The sequence below is a fragment of the Poecilia reticulata genome, linkage group LG22, assembly GCF_000633615.1.
Source record: "Poecilia reticulata strain Guanapo linkage group LG22, Guppy_female_1.0+MT, whole genome shotgun sequence".
NCBI lineage: Eukaryota > Metazoa > Chordata > Actinopteri > Cyprinodontiformes > Poeciliidae > Poecilia > Poecilia reticulata.
Genome location: NC_024352.1, coordinates 22,185,034 through 22,199,128, shown reverse-complemented (window position 1 = coordinate 22,199,128; position 14,095 = coordinate 22,185,034). Strand labels below are relative to the sequence as shown.

Genomic DNA, 14,095 nt, shown 5'->3' with positions numbered 1-14,095 from the left:
AAAAATGAAATATTTTTGTCTTTGAGAAAGTGAAGTTACATTATTATGCAATTTTCAGTATATTATTTGAAAATAGTCTCAACTTTTGTAGGTCAAAGGTCAAATTTGAAGTGTGTGTGAACGAATGTTTCGTCCAGCCTCTTATAGTCTATTGCAAAAAGAAAATGTGTTTCTTTTAGTAGTCTTTTGTAAATATTTCAAGACTTTTGATGTTTATGATTGGATAATTTTCCAAAGTAATTCATATCTACCAAGCTAAATGAAGGGATTATTGTATCCTGACTTGGTGTTTGTTTTTCTGGCAGCAGCTGGCTCCTCACGTCCGCGTGTGGGACTCTGTCAGCCTCAACACGCTCCACGTTCTGGGCACAGGCTTCTTCGACCGAGCGCTCGTCTGCCTGGCTTTCTCCAAGTCGGTAAGAGACGCTAGCTAGCGCTCTTTAGCGCCTCTCCAGCTCTGCTAGGAGTTAGCTTTTAGCTCTCTTCCTGTGAAGCTAAATAAACACAATATGGTTTGTGTGTGTTTTTTTCTTTTGGAAATCAGAATGGAGGAAACACGCTTTGCGTCGTGGATGACTCCAACGACCATGTCCTGTCTGTGTGGGACTGGCAGAGAGAGGAGAGGCTCGCCGAAGCAAAGGTAGCAGCGTCTTCTGGTACAGAGCGTTCTGGTGTTTGTCCTTCTGAACTGGACTTGTTTGTTTCTTTTTGTGGGTCTGCTCAGTGCTCCAATGAGTCGGTGTTTGCTGCAGACTTTCACCCGACTGACAGCAACATTGTTGTGACTTGTGGCAAGTCTCATCTCTATTTCTGGACTCTGGAGAAAGGCATGCTGGTCAAAAAGCAGGGGCTGTTTGAGGTAAGAGAAATGTCTAACACAGTGGTTCTTAACCTTTTTTGAGGTACCGAACCCCCCAGTTGCATAAGCGCATTCACCAAACCCTTCTTATTCCACCCCCCCCACACACACACACAAAATACTTTGCAGTATTCTGATTTAGTAATGTAATTATATTAGTTGTGTTACCACTCCCACACCACTAGAGGCAGTACCAACCCCGAAAAGATGCGACTAAGGAGCAGATTTAGACTATAGAATTTGGTAAAAACTGAGCTTTGCTGAAGTAATTAAAGACACAAGTTCAAATCCATGCTGAGAGTGGAGCTCCTTCAATCAGGGCTCCTCCGCAGCTCTGATTGGCTAAGCTATGTAACGTGATCCTCTGCAGCAAGTGATGGCAAAGCGGGGCGTCATCACGACTTTACACAAGTGTGTCTTTACCTCCGCGGCAGAGGCTCCACCGAACCCCTGAGACCGACTCACCGAACCCCTGGGGTTCAATCGAACCCAGGTTAAGAACCACTGGTCTAACATTAGGCAAAAAATGTATCAGTTGCACTTAGATTTTATCAAAGAAGTATGAACTTATTTTTACACCCACCCCTCTAACATCTATACCATCGTCCAAAAGTCACTATTCACTTTAACTGGGTTTTAACGCTCGTTCTTAGTATATCCATAACTATAACTGCTGCAGTGCATTCATAATTGCATGTCATTGACTTATCAATTTAAAAAAAACTTTTTCAAACTTTCAAAATTAGACACCTCCAGTGAGAGTTCATTTGAGCATATGAGGTCCAGTCAAGAATATTTGGAGAAAATAAAATATGTTGAAGTTCAGACCTTGTACATGTGATTTAATGAAAGAAAATCTGTATTAAAATGTAAATTCTTATGTAGTGGAAGAAATCAGTGAATTCTTGTGTTGTGTCACAGAAACAGGAGAAGCCCAAGTTCGTTCTGTGTGTGACCTTTGCTGAAAATGGCGACGCTATCACAGGAGACTCCAGTGGAAACATCCTGGTGTGGGGAAAAGGTAACTAAAAAACATGCACGAACACTGCAACAACACAAAATATTACCAAGTATCTTTGTCTAGTTTGTAGCGCAAGTATCTTCGTACACTTAAAATAAGACGTAGCAAACTTACAAGCAACTTTTCAGCAAGAAAAAAGCTTTTTAAAGTCAAGAATTCCTAAATATTGCAAGTTAGTCTTGTCTTATTTCAAGTGCGCTAAAATGTTTGTACTAGAAACTAGAAAAAATTACTAGGTAAGATTTTCTGTTTTTGCAGTGAGTATGATCAAATGTGTGAGCCGGAGCTGAGAAGGGAATAAAACAATCCAAATGTTTCCAGTCACAAGCTCCAGTGAAGCAGGCAGGAGGTTAAAGTCAGGTCACTTTGAGAATAGATCAAAGCTTGATCTTGTGAGCAGAGATTTAATGGGAAAAGCGATTCACCATCTCCATCTCAGTTTAATCTATTGATCACCGTTCTTGTCTGTCTGCCTGGCCTGAGATCCTGCTCATCTGTCTCTTCCCGTCTCTGTTGTTCAGGCACTAATCGCATCAACCGCGTCATCCAGGGAGCTCACGAGGGCAGCATCTTCGCAGTGTGCATGCTGAGAAACGGTGCTCTAGTGTCCGGAGGGAAGGACCGGCGGCTCATTTCGTGGGACAGCAGCTACCAGCAGATCCAAACAGTGGAGGTAAAGAAGCAAAACCCGACATCCTTTTTGAATAATACAAATAATTTGTCATTTCAATTATTAGTAATTAGTAATTTTGTATTTTTTTTATCATGAATCATGATGGTGGAACTCCATAGCATACTAAGGAAGAGCTGCAAGTGCCTAACATCAATATTTAAAGCTCAGCTTGTTTTTGTTCTTCAAATTGGCTGTACAATGGCTGCTGGAAAAGATGAGTGTTTTGTTGACTGATACAACTTATGTCAGTCCTCCAGATAATATTCACCTCTTTAACAGATTTGAATAGAAAAACGACACACAGTTCTTGAATCATAAAAACCTTATTGACTGTAATTCACCACATTTTCTTAATTTTAAATTTTATTCAGCCTGATTGTGCTAAAAGATTAACCAAGTCTGAAGAAATTAAAAAACATTTTAAGAAAATCATTGACATCAATTTTTAAGTCAGGCTGGATTGTAAAAACTTCTCCCTCAATCAGCATTTTAAAACTACTTTTGACTTTTATTTATCTCGATAAACCCTCAATATGAAGAAAGATTGTTTATTTTCCCGGTCAACAACGGCTTTATGTTCATTCTGCAGGTTCTTGAGTTTTTTGGTCCAATCAGAACCATAGCAGAGGGCAGAGGGGAGACCGTCCTCATCGGCACCACCAAGAACTTTGTTCTGCAGGGCAGCCTGGACGGAGAATTCATACCTATCACTCAGGTAAATGTGCTCAGATATCCACTGAAGGAGTTGTTTTGCTTTTGTTTGGTATCATATTCACTCGTTATGACTGGGTGAATAATTAATAAAGTCTCCTCTGCAGGGTCACACTGACGAGCTGTGGGGTCTGGCCGTTCATCCCTGGAAGCCCCAGTTCCTGACCTGCGGCTACGACAGGCAGGTCTGTCTGTGGGACTCCAGCACTCATCAGCTCATCTGGACCAAAACCTTGGAGGTAGGATTAGTCAACACTGCCCCCTGGGGCCCCTTAGGGGAATTACACAGCATAGTTCATTAACTACTAACTTAAAATTGTACTATGGGAAAAACATTATACTGAAACCTCATTAGAAAAGTTTTTTTACAATAAATAAATCAGGAATAGGCCTATTTATTTTCTTTCTTCGTCCCGTTTACTATTAATTTTTGTTTTATGTTATCTTTAGGCTGCAGGCTGATTTCCTTTTTTTACCCCAAGAATTCAGGGCCAACATGAGCAGATTTTTATTTACATAAGTTGGTGAACGTGATAAAAGCTGGACACTGCAAAAACGCACAATCTTATCAAGTATTTTTGGTCTAGTTTCTACTGCAAATATCCTAATACATAAGATATACTAGCTATTTTAAAATCAACAATCCCTGAATATTGAGAAGAAGTACTAATTCCACTGGCAGATCATTTCACTTACAAAATAGAAAAATGTTTTGTTATGAGAAAATAATTGCCAGTGGAACTAGTACTTTTAACAATATTCAAGAATTGTTGATTTTAAAAAATCTTGTATATCTTACTGAAAAGTTACTTATTAGTTCTCTTATTTCAAGTACAGCTTCAAAATTTGTACTTTGCTACGTCTCACCACTGATGGAAATGTTAGATGGAGAGAAAATCCTAATTTTCGTTTTTCATTGTTGTTTTCACAGGATACAGCTCAGTCAGCAGGTTTCCACCCATCAGGAGCCGTGGTTGCCGTGGGAACCCAGACTGGCAGGTACAAATGTAAACTGGTCTCTCAATGAGACAAACTGTACAAATAAAGGTCAAAAACAACAATACAATAACAAATCTGGTTTGACAATAAATTGTTCCAGAAATTATAGAGATAAACTATAATATTGTTGTTTTGAGACCATTTTAAGGTAATATAATGTTAACTGCTTAGTAATGCAAGAACACTCACTTTAATTTCTGACAAATACTTAACACTAGAAGTGGAAGACATTTTAAATATCCAAAATAAATAAACAAAACAACAAATAAAATGGATACTGAAGTCTCTGTAAACAAAATTCATCCAGTCTCTAGAAAGACGAACCATGAGCCTGTTTTAATTCATCATTAGATTAGTAGTTTTATTACAGAGACGGGTTTAAGTGACGCTGACAGGAAGCTTGGTGTGTCTCTGATCCTGCAGGTGGCTGGTTCTGGACACGGACTCGAAGGATTTAGTTACGGTTCACACAGACGGGAATGAGCAGCTGTCGGTGATGCGCTACGGCCCAGGTGTGCTGGTTTCTCTGCTTTACCTGCAGTAATATGTTTAACTTGCCTCATTTAGACAAGTTAAACGCTGAGAGGACTTTAAATTGTTTGGTTTATGCTTATTCCCATAATTTCACATCCTAAACGACGTGACTTTGGTCTGTTTTCTCTAGACGGTAACTTCCTGGCTATCGGTTCCCATGACAACTACATTTACATCTACGCCGTGGCAGAAAATGGCAGGAAGTACAGTCGGGTTGGGAAGTGTTCGGTCAGCTCCGTCTCCTCCTCACCTCCTTCCTCACCTTCTCCTCTCTGAGTCGTTTCTCTAACTTTAATTCTTTTAATCCCTCACCAGGGTCACTCCAGTTTCATCACCCATTTGGACTGGTCTGTGGACTCCCAGTATCTGGTCTCAAATTCAGGCGACTATGAGATTCTCTACTGTAAGTAAGGCCGGTTAAATAAAGCGTAGCGTAGTGGAACCAGACTCCTCAGCTGTGACCTTTGAGCTCATTTTTTAAATGCCATCACTGACATTCCAGTTGCCAAACGTGTTTCATAATACCAGCATTCCTTAGAGATTTTGGTCAAACTGTTACAAGGTTCATGTTAAAACAACGCAGAATGTTGCTGCCGTTATTAAAGCTGACCTACTATGCTTCGATAAACAGGTTAGGATAAGGCTGAGTTATAAAAAGCATTTTCATAATATTTTTTGCACAAAAATTGTCCTTATAATGAAGTTTTTCTGGCTGTTTTAGCGTCTCCTTCACTTTAAATCCAAATAAGCTGCTGCTGGCCACGCCCCCCAACTCCACATTTACACTCAGAAGTAAAAATGGCTGCAAACATATGCATAATTATATAATCAGTCATTTAAAAAACTGAACATTTTAAGTACTTTTGGTCTATGTTGTAATTTGAATAACTTGATATACTTGAAATGAGCCAAAACTATTTTACAAATAACATTTCAGCAAGAAATAGGAACTTGTAAGTTAGTTCTGTCTTATTTAAAATGTAATGAGATATTTGCACTAGAAACTAACAATTTTTGGTAAGATTTTCTACACCACCAACAAGAATGAATCAAGTGTTTTGCTTTGACTGAATTGTATGTTGATAACAAAACACTTGTCCTTTCCAGTGAATTGAGCAGTAAAACCAGCTGACCAAATGGTCTGGAATTCCATGGGTTGCTAGGTAATGGGGCTGGGTTTCTGGGGTTGCTAGGCAACGAGGCTGGGCTTCTGGGGTTGCTAGGTAACGGCACAGTGCCCGTGCAATGTGACTCAACAATCTTGAGGTTTTTGAAATGGCTTATTTCCAGACATGAAAAAAACATTAAGTTATTGCCAAAAAAATCAGCTGAGGTCATTTTTTTAAGCGCTTGGGTTTTTTTTAGAACCAGTTGAGACTCAAATCGAAGTACAAAAACTTTCAAAATACGAATTTTGCATGAGGTCTCCTTTAAGAATTGAAAGAAGTTGAGTTAATTCATTTCTGTTCTGAACCAAAAAGATAAAATACGTAAAAAATTAAAGAGTTAAAAAAAAATCTAAATTTTTTTACTATTCAAAACATTGTTGATTGCTGCAGAGTTCGCAGCCATGTTGCTGATGTAGGACGTCTTTTGTCCCCACAGGGATCCCGTCGGTGTGTAAACAGGTGGTCAGTGTGGAGACCACCAGAGACATCCAGTGGTTCACTCACACCTGCACTCTGGGCTTTCAGGTGTTTGGTAAGACGCTGCCGCCTCCTGCTCTCTCACTCGATGCATGTGCATTTACTGGCCACTTTATTAGGTACACATCTCCAGTAGTGGGTTTGACTCTGTTCTGTTTTCTAAAGCACTTAAATTCTTAATTTTATCAATTCAGCAAAGTGTCTGAAAAATTTCTGAGAGATTTTGGTCCATATTGACACTATTATACCTCCACCACAAGGCTGAATTATTGATATAAGTCAGGACGGATGATTACATTGGTGTTTTTTTTACACAAAATTCAGACTAAAAGGACCAGACAAGGTTTTTCTAATCTGTTTTTGTTGATTTAACCTTTGTGAATTAAAGTTTATTAGTTATTTTATTTTAATTAAAATACAGATTGAAGATATTATGAAAAAAATATAATGATGGTGCAAGAAGAGGCAAACAACATATTGACTATCCACCAAAATTATATAGAAATAAATAATTAACACAATCTTTCGTTCGTTGATCAGAAATTTGCACAATAGTCACATTAAAAGAAATAAAAACATATTTATAAAGTATGAATGTGAATTGAAAGAGAATATGTAACAAAATATAATTGACAATCACAACTCACTAATTAAACAAAAAAAATTAATTTCAAGCACTTTTACCAAGCAAATCAAAATGCCTTAAATCCTGTTTTTTCCTCATGTTGGCTTGTTTTTGATGGGCTGATTTAAATAAAGAACCCAGTGAATGTTTGTTTTTGTTGAACGTCTGACTGATAAAGTGTTTCTGCTGCTCTTTTCTCCTCAGGGTTGTGGCCTGACGGCTCAGACGGCACCGACATCAACGCAGCGTGTGCGTCCAACAACAAGAGCCTCCTGGTGACTGGAGATGATTTCGGGAAGGTCCATCTTTTCTCATACCCATGTTCACAGTTCAGGGTATGAAGCTACACGGGCTACGAACGGTGGCGGTTCGTGATGTGGCTCTCTGCCAAGGGCAGCATAGCATGAGGGGCAACATTAGACTCTGAAGTTGGTCTCTAATATTTATCTTCCAAGTCAGACTGGATTAAATTATTTCATGCTTTTTTTTTTTAAGAATCTACCATCATTTGATTATCTAAAGCCGATTTATCAAACAAATCAATAGAAATAATATTAAAGTTTTTTAAAGGTGACATATTATATGCTTCCTTGAACAAGTCCTGACAGGACTGCGGGCAATACAAAACATGTTCATTCCCACAAAATCATTCTTAAATAATGAGATTTTAGTCTCATTTTGAGGTCCTTTCAGATTGAGATGTTTTAGGGTGTCCTGTCACTTTAAAATCCAAGTAAGCTGCTGCTGGCGGCCACGCCCCCAACTCAGTGTTTCCACTCACACGTGGAAATGGCGGCAAACGGATTAATTACACAAGATAAATATTTTAATTCAGCCGCATCAAGTGGTTCATGCAACAATTATACAACCGTACATCTTTGAAAAGCGGAAGTGGCACCTCCTGCACAACCAACAAGAATGCAGCAAGTGGTTTCTGGATGGTAAGTCAACAAAAAAACACTCGTCTTTTCCAGCAGCCATTTTACAGCGCAGTAAAACCAGCTGACCAAATGCGCTGCAGCTTAACTTGGGTTGCTAGGTAACGGACGGAATTCCACTGGGGTTGCTAGGTAACGGGGCACCGACCCTTGACTATGGCTTAACGGCTCATTTTACAGACACTAACAAACGATAACAGCTGGGTTTTTTCGTTTGAATGCTTGGGCTGATTTCAGAAGCAGCTGAGACCAAAATAGAAGAATAAAAACTTAGAAAATATGAATTTTACCGTGAACAATGGTCGTCATAGATTGGGGTAGAAGCTGTATTTAGTTATTAATGGAGGCAGGAGAGCATTACAGAACTGCCACTGGGTACCAATGTGACCATTTCCTTTTGTTTTATTCAGAATTGTATGAAGAAATGTGTTTGTTTTTTCATCCCTTTCAGGCTCCAAGCCATGTTTACCGGGGCCACAGCAGCCACGTGACAAATGTGAGCTTCCTTCATGACGACAGCCATCTGGTGTCGACCGGCGGGAAGGATATGAGCGTCCTGCAGTGGAGGATAGTCTGAGCAGCCGAACTGAACAGAACTGCACTAAAATGAACCAAACTAAGAAAAAAAAAAAGACTCCAAATAAGAAGTGGATGTGAGTGATGGGAAGTGGTTGAAATGCAGAACTTTTTCTGTTTTCCGTTTTTTTTTTTTTTTGTCACACTACATGAACAAAACAAACAGTCCAACAGAACCAAAGGCTCCGACTTTCTGACTGCACTTCCTCAGCGTGGACGACCCGGTTCTGCTCTCAGGAGGTTTGTTCGCTGCCAGACGGAACCGAATGGAGCCGGAGAGCCAAAAAAAACTGCAATGTTGGGATTGTTTTTGTAACTCTTTAAACTTTTATTTTGTATTTAACAACTCAGGAAAGCACTAATGAAGCAAGACTCTTTCCCACTTAACATATCAAGAAGAACGTCTGGCAACGGCTTGCAAAAGTATCGAACTTTTCCACACGACAACTACAAACTTTGATGTTTTTTACTTAATTTTTATGAGACAGACTAACACAAAGTCGTGCATAACTATGAAATGGTTGAAACGATTAGTCATAATAAATTAATTATTGAACTAATCGTCAGCTAATTTAGTACTCAGTTAATCATTAATTGCTGTTTGCTGAAAAAATTACGTATTCAAAGCTGTAATTAAGACAAAATTGTGCAAAAGATAAATAAATTTTGCATATAAGATGAAAAAAGAACCTTTTAGGTAAAGACTCTTTAAAAGCACCTTTTACAATCTAATTATAATTAATATAATCTAAAAATAATCAGCACTTCCACATATTTTTAAGATTTAATTTTTTTTATCTACACATGCATCCTTTGGCACTAATAATCATGTTACTGCATTTTACCTAATGAAATGTTCATTTTCTTAAATATCAACTTAAAATTTTTATGTATTTCTAATATTACATAAAAAGGCCTACATGTAAAATATGCAGAATTTGCCGGTGTTTTTATCCAATTAATCAATTCATCTTCAGAATAATTGATCGATTAATCGATAACTAAAATAATCACCTAATAATATTTACAGGAAAAAATCTGAATGTTTTTGCTTACAGTTTTATTTCAGGATGGCTCAAACTCAGTCACATTACATGTAAAATAACAGATGTTCAGGTATTGCCACAAATTTTAATTTAGATTAAAGTCTGGACTTTGACTAGGCCATTCTGACACATGAGTATGATGTAAACAACTGTTGCTTTTAGCAGGGTTTTTTCCCAGTATTGCTGTTTTTTATTTCCATCCATCCTTCCATGACATCATGCTGCCACCGCCATGTTTTACCACAGGAATAATATCTTAGTTCTTTTCTACATTTAAATGTATTCATGCTAATTGGAAACCAAAAAAACAAAATTAGGCACTTTGTTGTTGGTCTATCACATGAAAAACCATGAAAGTTTGTTGATGTAAAGTGATTCAATGTGAAAACGTTTAAGAAATGTAAGAAACTGTAACTTTAATTAGAGATATCAGTGACATCATCACAATATAACAAATCAAGTTTCAGCCAATTGGGAACTGAATGAAGGATTTTCTGCATCATAGTCTAAAAATATTTGACCAACACAGCAAAAACACAAAATCTTACCAAATATTTTTAGTCCAGTTTCTAGTCCAAATATTTTAGTTTGCTTGAAATAAGGTAAAACCAACCCATAAGTAACTTTTCAGCAAAATATAGGAGTTTGAATTAACTCAATAATTCCTTAATATTGATGAAAAAGAACTAGTTATTAGATTATTTCACTTATAACTTGGGAAAAATGTCTTGTTATAAATGAAATAATTTATCAGTGAAACTAGAATTTCTTCATCAATATTAAAGAATTATTTACTTAAAACAAACTTAATTTTATTATTTCTAGCAAACTAAAATATTTGCTCTAGAAATTAGACTAGAGATTTTGTGTTTTTGCAGTGTTCAAGCTGAAAAGGAAACATTTTTCTTTTTATTTATTGATTTTAAGCCAAATCTCCCTCTGCCAGTCGTTTCTCCTTGAGTTTTTCTCCTTTTGTCGTCCTGAGTGGGTGAATCTATACCAAGAGACATGGCACAGTTCTGTAGGAACCGAGTGGATATTTGAAACAGTTTTAGCTCTTTTTTTTTTTTTTGATGAAATGTTGTATGTGTCTTTTTTCAAACAAAAAAAGAGGAGCATCAGAAACAAGCACATGTTGTTTTTTGGCTTCTAAGGTTTGCTCCTGCAGAGGAAGGAAGAGACCGTTGCACTGTAATCACCTGACTTTTTGCACCGACACTGAACTGAACCTTTTTCCTCTTTAATGCACTTCTTCCGCCTGGCAAACACCTTGCAGGTTTCTTACTGCTCAGCGTTACATGAAACAATCTGCTCCTTCAGTCTCAGGCAGGTTTCTGCTTCACATCAGAGCCAAACTTTTGGGTGGATTTTAGTGTGAGCGTCTCTGCTGGTGTGTGACTGATGGTTTGAGCTTCGTTCTCAGTAAAATGGATGGATGTAACAGAACCTGTTTTACCATATAACACCTGAAGCTGCAGATTTATTCCCATTAAATACCTAACATCTGACTGAAAACAAACGAAACTTGAAGTTGTCTTCATGTTGTCTTTTTATTTCCACATGATCAAAATAACAACAAAATAACAGTATTTATCATAAAATTGGAGGGATAAATGATTTTGAGTTTCCCTCAACTGGTGAAATTTTTTTTTATCAAACCTTTTATTTGTTTTTATTTTCTCATATTTTCCCTTTTGTCCAGTTTAGTTCATCTTGAGCCCAGAAATAGAATAAGTTGACTGCAAAAACACAAAATCTAGCCAAGTACTTTATCTATTTCTACTGCAAATATCTTACTACACTGGAAATAAGATAAAACTAACTTACAAGTAACTTTTCAGCAAGATATAGGAGCTTAAGTCAATAATTATTTAATATTTCTATAAAAAGTCATTGGCAGATTATTTAACTTGTAACAATAAATTCCCCATAATATAAGAAAACAATCTGCATGTGGAACAAATTATTTTTCATCAGTATTAAATAATTGACAAACTCAGGTTTGTCTTAAAAGTTACTTGTAAATAATTAGTATAGTAGTTATAAACTAGACCAAATTACTTGATAATATTTTTTGTATTTGTATAATTTAGTCAAACCCACAAATGTGCAAATGTTTTAATTTAAATCTTAAATTTATTTAAGGGTTTTCAATAATACACTGCAAAAAAGAAAAACATTACCATTTGTTTTTGGAAAATATCCTTTTACTCTTGAAATAAGACACAACTAGCAAGTAGTTTTTATCAAGAAATAGGAGCTTAATTTCAATAATTAATTCCTTAATATTGATGCAAAAATACTAGTTCCACTGGCAAAATGTCTTGTTATATTTAACTTATAAAAATATTGTTCCCATATTATAAGTAAAATAATTTGTGAGTACTTTTCCATCAATATTAAAGGATTAATTATTTAAATTAAGCTCTCATATCTTGATTGTAAGTTACTTTTGCAAGATATTTGCACTAGAAACTAGACCAAAAATACTTTGTAAGAGTTTGTGTTTCTATAATTTGATGTTGATTTGTGTTCTTTTATTTTATATTTTACAATCATCGTTGCTTTTTAAGACAAAGGCCAGACGCCTGTTAATTGGCGGCACCCAGTGGAGTCCCGCTCCCACTTTTTGGGAACCACTGGGAGGAGGAGGGGGCTTGGTTCAATGCTCGCCTTGGCCGCTGGGGGGCAGTCTTGAGTTGCTCCTGTTCCTTCTCCTTCTTCGCCCACCGTGTTAGCAATCCACGAAATCTGCTTCCCCGGCTCACCACAACCAGGACCAAAACACTCCGGATGGGGAGGAAATGCTCCACGAAGGATACCGAGCCGCACCGGCGCTGTTGACCGAGCGTCTCTGAGCCGAACATGGGCCTGAGGAGCCGCCAGCGAACCGCCGGAGCTCCGCTGAGACAGCGCAACACAAAGCGCATGGAGGCGCGCGCTCTGGTTTAGCGTCTGCGGATCATTTCAGCTGTTTTTTTTTTTTGTTTGTTTGTTTTTTTTTCTTCTTCTCCTCTTTCTATTACTGACGCTGCTTGGACGCTGGAGGGCTGTTTTTATTTTTATTTTTCTTCACATTTATCAAGACGGATCTGACGCTCATTAGTGCACCACTAACGGCTGGATAAAGGAGAAGAAGACGAAGAAGAAGGAGGAGGAGGAGGAGGAAAATGAGGTAAGCTGCTACCGCTGCTGCGGCTCCATGCGCTCCGTTTGACGCGTCATGACAGATGCTCTGCCCTCTTCCTTCCCCCTCGCATATGTCTGAAAATCACTGCAGCAGCTTTGGCTCATTCATCAGCTCGGTTCGGAAACCCTCCCCCTCCCTCCTATTTTATGTTATTTTATTTTATTTACTTTTTTTAACCCACTTCTCCTCTCCATTGTCACCTACACCGGACCCGCCCTTGTGAGCTAAAAAGCCGGACTCAGGCCCCCGGGTTCGTGAATCGTGTTGTCATGGAAACGACAGCATCGTGTATATCTCCTAATCGGTGATGTACGGGGAAAGAAAAGGCCCCGTTTCGGTGTATGTGACCGCCATATGTGAGCCGCTGCAGGGGATAAGTGGGGGTGCTTATGGCAGCAGCAGGAGGAGGAGGGGGGTGTTTATTCTAGTGGTTGCCAGGCAGGTTAATAGCCCACCCCCCACCCACTACACACACACACACACACACACTTCAACAGCATGGATCCAAGCCATATTTGCTCATTTAAAAAGATATTCTATATTTGAGCTCTACTCAAATTATCTGATACTCACTGGCGCTAACAAAGAGAAAAAATGGGTACATACATACTAAAGGCGATGCATAGGGGGCGCCGCCATAGAGGGGGCGCCAAAGACAGTGACGTACAAATTTAATTTTTTCAATTCTTTATGCTGACTAGAAATAGAAATTAAACAAAGCTAACTTACAAGTAACTTTTTAGACAGGAGGAGCTTATTTTAACTAATAGTTCTTTAATGTTTATATAAAGAGAGCTAGTTCCACTGGTAGGTTATTTTACTTATCACATGGGAAAAATGTCTTGTTATAAGTTAAAATTTAGCCAATTTTTTAAAATCGATGCTAAGGAATTAAGTACTTAAATTAATCTCCTGTGTCTTCTTGCTAAAAAGTTATTTAACTTTTTCTGTATTTTAACGGTGAAGTACCAGACCTGCTGGAATAACAAAATTTGCTGGACTATAAATCGTCCCAGAAGTTATTGCGATGAACAAAAATATCGTTGTTTTGAACTGGAAGACATTTTAAATATCCAAAATGCAAACAAAACAACAGAAACAACTAATAAAATGAATTATAAATAAATGTATCCTTTAAAATGTAGGCTACTTCAGACGAAAGATTTTTGTCATCTAATTTTTAGTAGAAAGAGAGAAAAAAAACAATAAATCATCGAAGTAGACATTACATCACGTTATGATATCATTCCCTCATTAAAAACATACCCGGAGTGTTG

The 14,095-nt window shown here is 37.7% G+C and overlaps 2 protein-coding genes across 12 annotated transcripts in view; both read left to right on the top strand.

Moving 5' to 3' along the window:
* Nucleotides 1–8,730, top strand: part of eml1 (EMAP like 1) — a 61,127-nt gene extending 52,397 nt beyond the window's left edge. For 10 of the 11 annotated variants that reach the window (XM_017302619.1, XM_008400015.2, XM_017302615.1 and 7 more), the window contains 14 exons: nucleotides 306–416; nucleotides 545–640; nucleotides 725–859; nucleotides 1,781–1,880; nucleotides 2,402–2,553; nucleotides 3,143–3,268; nucleotides 3,372–3,503; nucleotides 4,196–4,263; nucleotides 4,687–4,775; nucleotides 4,928–5,025; nucleotides 5,113–5,200; nucleotides 6,403–6,498; nucleotides 7,273–7,403; nucleotides 8,458–8,730. In XM_017302619.1, coding sequence (XP_017158108.1) covers nucleotides 306–416; nucleotides 545–640; nucleotides 725–859; nucleotides 1,781–1,880; nucleotides 2,402–2,553; nucleotides 3,143–3,268; nucleotides 3,372–3,503; nucleotides 4,196–4,263; nucleotides 4,687–4,775; nucleotides 4,928–5,025; nucleotides 5,113–5,200; nucleotides 6,403–6,498; nucleotides 7,273–7,403; nucleotides 8,458–8,583 — 1,548 coding nt within the window. In that variant the 3' untranslated portion in view covers nucleotides 8,584–8,730. The remainder of the gene's footprint in view (nucleotides 1–305; nucleotides 417–544; nucleotides 641–724; nucleotides 860–1,780; nucleotides 1,881–2,401; nucleotides 2,554–3,142; nucleotides 3,269–3,371; nucleotides 3,504–4,195; nucleotides 4,264–4,686; nucleotides 4,776–4,927; nucleotides 5,026–5,112; nucleotides 5,201–6,402; nucleotides 6,499–7,272; nucleotides 7,404–8,457) is intronic. The other variant, XM_017302612.1, reaches the window with a different exon arrangement.
* A 3,571-nt stretch (nucleotides 8,731–12,301) lies between these two features.
* evla (Enah/Vasp-like a) overlaps nucleotides 12,302–14,095 on the top strand; it is a 44,618-nt gene continuing 42,824 nt past the window's right edge. Inside the window, exon 1 of the mRNA XM_008400019.2 lies at nucleotides 12,302–12,803. Coding sequence (XP_008398241.1) covers nucleotides 12,799–12,803 — 5 coding nt within the window. The 5' untranslated portion in view covers nucleotides 12,302–12,798. The remainder of the gene's footprint in view (nucleotides 12,804–14,095) is intronic.